The sequence below is a fragment of the Carcharhinus amblyrhynchos genome, chromosome 23 (genome assembly GCF_965287045.1).
Source record: "Carcharhinus amblyrhynchos chromosome 23, sCarAmb.v2.hapA, whole genome shotgun sequence".
NCBI lineage: Eukaryota > Metazoa > Chordata > Chondrichthyes > Carcharhiniformes > Carcharhinidae > Carcharhinus > Carcharhinus amblyrhynchos.
In genome coordinates, this window is record NC_137346.1 from 7,282,772 (window position 1) to 7,290,743 (window position 7,972).

At 48.1% G+C, this 7,972-nt stretch overlaps 1 protein-coding gene across 1 annotated transcript in view; it reads left to right on the plus strand.

Moving 5' to 3' along the window:
• Nucleotides 1–979: 979 nt before the first annotated feature.
• The window catches only part of ppm1e (protein phosphatase, Mg2+/Mn2+ dependent, 1E), a 92,064-nt gene continuing 85,071 nt past the window's right edge, over nt 980–7,972 (plus strand). Inside the window, exon 1 of the mRNA XM_080210339.1 lies at nt 980–1,229. Coding sequence (XP_080066465.1) covers nt 1,048–1,229 — 182 coding nt within the window. The 5' untranslated portion in view covers nt 980–1,047. The remainder of the gene's footprint in view (nt 1,230–7,972) is intronic.

The window sequence follows — 7,972 nt, forward strand, 5'->3', positions numbered from 1 at the left end:
GGTACTCCATGTATGCACTGGGCCGTCATCATGATCTGTCAGCTGTCTGGGGGCTAAACTCTGGAACTCCTTAAAAACTCTCCATTTCTCCCAATGGGCACACACATATCAATAAAACAAATGTACACACACACACACACATCAATGAAAAATAACGTGCACTCTTTATTGTTTAGATGGCTCAGAGAGGAAGATCCCAGATTTTCTTCCGGCAATTGGTCCTGGGTTGTTACCTGTTTTTATTTCCTCCTACGGGAGACCGCATGGTTTCGTGTTGGGTGGGGAATGCCTGTATTGTGCTACGTGGGAATACATGGAATATGCGACACAGAAAAAGGCCATTCGGTCCGATCAGTCTGTGTTTCTGTTCCCTTCCTACTTCCCTCATCTAACTCTACCATTGCAATCCGGTGATTAGCACTGCTGCCTCACAGCACCAGGGACCTGGGTTCGATTCTCGGTTTGGGTCACTGTCTGTGTGGAGTTTGCTCGTTCTCCCCGTGTCTGCGTGGATTTCTTCCGGGTGCTCAGGTTTCCTCCCATAGTGGGAAAGATGTGCTGGTTTAGATGCATTGGCCGTGCTAAATTCTCCTTCAGTGTACCCGAACAGGAGCCGGAGTGTGGCGACTAGGGGATTCTCACAGTAACTTCATTGCAGTGTTAATGTAAGCCAACTTGTGACAACAATAAATAAACTTTAAAATCAATAGAGGATTACATGCACGCGCAAATCAATAACACACGAACGCGCATTTATTATAAGTGCACGCGCATGTCACTAACAATGCGCGCGCGCTGTAATAAAAGCCCGTGCGCGCGCAGGGGGTGGATTATTGGGAGGCGCCGCGCGTGCCCGGGTGCGATTGGGGGGGGTGTCGCGCGCCCATTGTGTGCGCGGGGGCGCGCACGCCGCCGGGCTCCCTCCCTCCCCCTGCTGGCAGCGGGCGGCGCTGCTCCTCCCTCCCTCCCTCCCCAGCCCCGGCTCGCTCTCTCCGTCTCTGTCTGCCGCTCCGGATCCGCTCCTCCGGCCGGGAATGCGAAGCGGGGATGGCAGCTTCGGCCAGCGAGGAGAAAGCCTTCCGCCGCTTCCTGGAGCTGCTGCTGCGGGAGTTCCGGGGACCCTTCGGCGAGGAGGAGCCGCTGCCCCTCCGGCCCGTCTCCAACCACATCACCGAGGAGGAGGTGGAGGGCGAGTGCCTGGACCTGTGCCTCCAGCATCTCTGCAGATAGTTAAGTAGCCGGGCTTCTTCTCTCTCCCCCCACTCCCTGCCTAAACCAAGTGTCAACCTCAGCAAAGTGACCAGACAGACAGAGCAAGGTGCAAAGTGCTGAGAACCCACTCAGACTGGGCTGGAGATGTCTTTATTCCTGTGGGGAAGCAGAGTGACTGGGAGCTTTAAATCGGTGACTCTTAACAGAGACACATGGAAGCATCCTGAGAATTTTTTGTTTTTAAATCCCAAGGTCTTATTATTTTTTTTGAAATGATCTGTTTCCAGGGGTGATGTGCAGCCTCACAGAGTCTGGACTGGATGTCATGGGCAGGGGAGTTTGACATTGAGAGCTGCCTCGCGTGTCCTTTCATGTATAAAAGGATGGGAGAGGGTTGTAAAAACGAGTCTGTAAGTTGCCAGATGCAAAGAGGAGGAGGGGGGGGGGGAAGAAATAAAGACAAGCCAGGGTAAAGACATTGTCTGCATTTATCGAGGCTTATCTGGAGTGTTAGATCAGAAAGGATCAGGGCTGACCTGAGCTGGAGAAATGACCGATTAATCTACTCTTAGCTCTCTAAGACATCCCGGGGCTGAGCAGAAACCCCAGGCTATTTTTTTTTTAAATTCCCACCTAGCTCCCCCCAGCCCTCACACACAGCAACTCTGTGAGGATACAGGAAAAGTTGCAGGTTACTGTTCTGAAAGTTGGATGGTAGAATTTCTCTCTCTGGGCTGTTCTTATTCCTTTGTACAGTGTTTCAGTGCGGTTAGAATTCCAGCTCAGCTAACCTGCTCTGTGCTGGGGAAGGGGGGAGATGTGTCGCTTTTATCCAATGTGTGCAGTTGGCTTTTCAAGCAAAATAAGGCAGCGAGGGGCATGGTATCTGATTTGTTCTTCCTTTTTTTTGTGTAATGTTAGAATGGTTCTCCTTTTGTTTTATTTTTATATATTAGATGTCTCAGTGGTTAACTCCCTTTCACTCGAAGTTTCCCTGTGTACTTGAGTCCCTCAGTCTGACAGAGTGGAGGGACGTCCGCTGGCGAGAAAGTGGAATGAATAAGTAATGTTTGTAACCTGACCGGTTCTGTACCCGTGCACTTGGCCTGGAGGAGGGAGGGGGTGCATTGGTTACAGGCTCCGGTTACCTGGGGATTGTTGCCCCCCCCTCTGTCCTAGAGAGAGACAGAGACAGAGAATTCCTGCTCTCCATGTCTCCCAAAGGGAAGGGCGCAGATGGCACTATTTCTTCTCCCCGGTTAAGGGGTTTATCTTGTGTTCTGTGTGCACCCTCCCTCCCCAGTCTCAGATCAATCTCTCTCCCTCTGGGAGGGCAGGATTGGACAGGCTGCCAGGTAACGAATTCATTTACCATTTTGAAATAAAGAACACCATCGCTGCTTTTTAAATGCAAATTTAATGACTTTTTTTTGCATTTAATTTTTAAAACAGAAACACCCAGCCTCAGCCCTCCGAGTCGCTTAATTCCAATCCTTCAAATTCTTATCGCCAAACCCCTCGCTCTGCGAGCTCCTGTTCTGTTAAATTCAAATTTTGGATCTTTTTCAAAAAAAAACAGGGCACGCCAAAAGTTAGAAGTGTGGAAATGATTTTGAAGGTGACACAGGAAATTGCAGGGACCCGGTTATTAGCGCCTTGAAGACAGGGTTGTTGAGAGTGGGGCTGGATTTATTGATTGATGTAAAAGGTCAGAATGGACAGTTACAGGTTCGGAATTTGGGACACCGTGTTGGAGGCAGTGTGGACTGATAGTTATTCCTGGACCCTCAACCCCTTTCCCCCTAGTTTCAATCTCTCTATATATTCATACACACACACCCTGTCTCCCTTCCTCCCAAACATAGCCCCAACACCTGTCTTACCTGCAGAGTGATCTGCCACTCTTCCATATGGAAAATCATATATCACTATGGACTAAAAATGCAGTGACCTGAATCCAGGCTCAGGATTTTATTTCCTCCTTCAAGGTCAACATTTGTTGCCCATAACCCCAGAACTTCGTGTCTCGCTCGGCCATTTAGTTTAGTTATCAGTGTCACAAGTAGGCTTACATTAACACTGCAATGAAGTTACTGTGAAAATCCCCTAGTCACCACACTCTGGCACCTGTTTGGGTACACTGAGGGAGAATTTAGCACAGCCAATGCCACCTAACCAGCACATTTTTCGGACCGTGGGAGGAAACCGCAACACCCAGAGGAAACCCGTGCAGACACGGGGAGAACGTGTAGACTCCACACAGACAGTGATCCAAGCCAAGAATCGAACCCGGGTCCCTGGTGCTGAGAGGCAGCAGTGCCAACTATTGTGCCATTCTGCTTAAGGTTCCTATTTAAGATTTAGTCTGGTTGCTGTGGCTCTGGAGTCATGTGTGAGCCAGGCCGGGTAAGGACAGCAGATTTCCTTCCCTAACAGACATTGAATGAATCAGCCGGGTTTGTACAATGATAGTTGCCATGGTCACCATTACTGAGACTGGCTTTATATTCCAGATTTATTAACTGAGTTTAAATTCTACCCGTTGCCATGGATTACTAGTCGAGTAGATATTGCCACCACACCAATCTCTCTACTGTAACCAACTGTAGCCTTGGCAATCTTTGAGAGCCTATTTTCTCAGGAGTATCACAGAACATAAGAAATAGGAGCTGGAGCTGGGCAGCTGATGGCAGTGGTGTAGTGGTATTGTCATTGAGCTAGTAATCCAGAGACCCCATTCAATGCTCTCAGGACCTGGGTTCAAATCCCACTGGTGAAATTTGAATTCAGTTTTTTTAAAAATGCTGGAATTAAAAATCTAATGATGACCACAAAACCATTTTTGATTGTCATAAAAACCCATCTTGCTCCTTCAGGGAAGGAAATCTGCCATCCTTACCTGGTCTGGCCTGCGTGTGACTCCAGACCCACAGCAATGTGGTTGACTCTTAAATGCCCCTCTGAAATGGCCATTTAGGGATTCTAGAATCCCTACAGTGCAGAAGGAGGCCTTTTGGTGAATAGAATCTGCATCAACCACAATCCCAGCCCCTATTCCCGTAGCCCCATGTATTTACCCTGCTAATCCCCCTGACTAAGAGGCAATTTAGCATGGCTAATCTATCTAATCTGCACATCTTTGGACTGTGGGAGGAAACCCATCCAAACGAGGAGAATTTGCAAACTCCACGCAGATGTGACCCAAGGGCAGAATCAAACCGGGTCCCTGGTGCTGTGAGGCAGCAGTACTAACCATTGTGCCACAGTGAAATTTGAATTCAATAAAAAAAATGCTGGAATTAAAAGTCTAATGATGACTGTAAAACCATTATCGATTGTCATAAAAACCCATCTTGCTCCTTTAGGGAAGGAAATCTGCCGTCCTTACCCAGTCTGGCCTACATGTGACACCAGATCCACAGCAATGTAGTTGAGTCTTAAGTGCCCCTCTGAAATGGCCATTCAGAGATGGGCAATAAATCCAGCTCCCTTGAACAAATAATTAAATAAGGCCATTTGGCCCATCAAGCCTGCTGCATCTTTGAGTAAGGTCACGGCTGATGGTGGCTTTAATTTAACTGTCCCCTGAATCCCTTAGCAGGATGATGCTGAAATGATACTCAGCAGGTCAGGCAGCGTCTGTGGAGAGAGAAACAAGAGTTAATGTTTCAGGTCTGTGACCTTCTTCCAGTTCTGATGAAACACTAACTCTGTTTCTCTCTCCACAGTTGCTGTCTGACCTGCTGAGTATTTCCAGCATCCAGGGTGTTGTGTTGTGGTAACTGTATGACCCTGTCCTCGAGGTGGGCAGCTTGCTGCGAGGAGCCTCTTTTGCCCTACAGTCATAGAATCCCTACAGTGCAGAAAGAGGCCATTCAGCCCATTGAGACTGCACAAACCCACCCGAGCCCTATCCCTCCAACCTCATGCATTTCCCCAGCTAGTCCCCCTGACACTAAGGGGCAATTTAGCATGGCCAATGCACGTAATCTTCACATCTTTGAACTGTGGGGAGAAACTGGAGGAAACCCACGCAGACATGGGGAGAATGTGCAGACTCCGCACAGACAGTGACCCGAGGCCGGGAATCGAACCACTGTGCTGCACTATTCTGGTATTAAAACACTCAGCAGGCCATCAAAGTTTATACTGATCAGAAATCCAAGAAGCTGTTCATTGTTGGAACAAGAAAAATAGAAAATGATGCAAATACTCAGAAATTCAGGCAGCATCTGTTGACAGAGAAACAGAGTCAATGTTTTAGTCAATGACCTTCTGAGGTCACGTAGCAACCGACTGAAGAACAGCTTCTTCCCTGCTGCCATCGGACTTTTGAATGGACCTACCTCGCATTAAGTTGAAACCAAAAGAGAAAACGCTGGAAAATCTCAGCAGGTCTGGCAGCGTTTGGAGGGAGAGAAAAGAGCTGACGTTTCGAGTCCAAACTCCACACAGTCAGCGACCCACGGGTGGAATTGAACCCAGGGCCCTGGTTGTGCTAACCATAGTGCCACCCAAACCATCGGAACTGCAAAGAGTTAGAAATATACTGAGTTCCGAGCAATCTCTGGGTGGGGGCTGGGGGGGTGTGGGGTGGTGGAGGGGAGGTGGTGTTACAGAAAAAGCAAAGGGAAAGGTCTGTGGAAGATAGGAGAAATTAAAATACAAGTTCAGATAAATAACACATTAAATAACAAAAGAGTTGGTGGTACAGAACCAAAGAGAATGGCGACGCAAGGAAAGAAACAGAGGATGTCTAGTTTTTTAAAATTTATTTGTTCGTGGGATGTGGGTGTTGGCTGGGTCAGCATTTATTGCCCATCCCTGAGGGCAGTTGAGAGTCAACCACTTTGCTGTGGCTTTGGAGTCACATGTAGACCAGACCGGGTAAAGGCGGCAGATTTCCTTCCCTAAAGGACCAGATGGGTTTTTACAACAATCGACAATGGTTTCATGTTCGTTATTAGACTCTTAATTCCAGACTTTCATTGAAATCAAATTTCATCATTTGTCCTGGTGGGATTCAGACCCAGACCCCCGAAACACTACCCAGGGTCTCTGGGTTACTAATGCAGTGATAATACCGCTACCTAGTTTGGGTTCCCTCCCCACCCTTCCCCCAATCACACGTGGAAAAATGATCTCTCTGTCTCTCCTTACAAACCCCTGTGTAATTTTATAAACCTCACTCAGCCTTCTCCCTGGAGAGAGGAAACGGAGGTGTGAATGGCAGAATGATGAACGTGAAAGCAAAAGCGAGAAAAAAACAAAAATAAGATGAAAATGTGCAAAGATAATGCTCAATTAAGGTCTGGGTTCATTTGACTGAAGAGGATATCTGATGAGGAAAGTTTGTTCAGACTGGGCCTGTTTCCATTGGAGTTTAGAAGAATGAGAGGCGATCTCATTGAAACCTGTAAAATCCTGACTTGAGCTGGGTGAATGCTGAACACGTCTTTCCCCTCGTGGGAATGAGTAGAACTAGGGGGACACAGCTTAAAAATAACAGGTCTTTCATAGAAACCCTACAGGGCAGAAGGAGGCCACTCAGCCCATTGAGTCTCCACCAACCACAATCCCACCCAGGCCTTACCTCCCTAACCCCATGTATTTACCCTGCTAATCCCCCTGACATTATGGGGCAATTCAGCACGGCCAACAAACCTAACTCGCACATCTTTGGACTGCGGGAGGAAACCCACACAGGCACGGGGAGAATGTGCAGACTCCACACAGACAGCGACCCGAGGCCAGAGTTGAACTTCTCCCATTTAAAAGAAGTTTTTCTCAGGATTGTCCTCCCCAGAGAGTGGTGGAGGCAGGTTCACTGAATATTTAAAAAACTGAACGGGAGGGATTCTTGATTGACCAGGGAGTGAAAGGGCTGGGAAAGGAAGTGCCACTGAGGCCACAATCGGATCGACCTTATTGAATGTGGAGCTAGCTCAAGGGGCTGAATGGCCTAAGCCTGCTCCTAACTTGTATGTTTGCCTGATAATTGTGCAACGTGTAACAATATGACCCTGCAGTGTTTCACACAGCGTGCTGCTGCGATCTCCATGTTATAAACAGGCAGAAGGACTCTGGCAAAAGTGCAAAAAAGGATCCACTAGGGATTGTGCAAGAGTGATCCATTAGGGGAAATTGGATAAACACAGGATGAAGCAAAGAATGGGACTTGTTGCTAACGGGACACAATAAGGAGGTTGGTATGGAGCATAAACACAGGTACAGAGCAGACAGGCTAAATGATCTGTCTCTGAGCTGTCCCTGACTTCAAGGACACGCTGTTCACTCAGCAATCAGTTGTTCTCAGTGCCATGACTCGCCTTCACTTGTTGGATGGGATTCTGTAAATTCACACGGTGATATTTTTCAGATATGTCGGTGCACCTCTTGGACAGCACCTACCTTTCCAAAGTAACAAATTTCATCTCATGTTGGGGTATATTCCCATTCGGAACATCCTCCAATACCCCTCCCTAATATATCTGGTAGTGTCCCAGCCAGCACCCTGCTGCACTTCTCCCTCTGAGTGCTAGAGGGCAGTGTGAGGCTGAGCCATGCGAGGGGTGCTGACGGGCAGTGTGGCTCTCAGTGTCCACAAGGAGGTGGGTGTCTGTGGTGACCTCCCAGCCGCTCTTCATAATGTCCTCTTGTAGCTGAGATACGAAGTTTCCCCAACCCCACTGTGTTGTCCCTCAGCAAAGTACAGTGAAGGGATTTGCAGCTGGTTTGGTTGAATGTCAAGGCTGGAAGT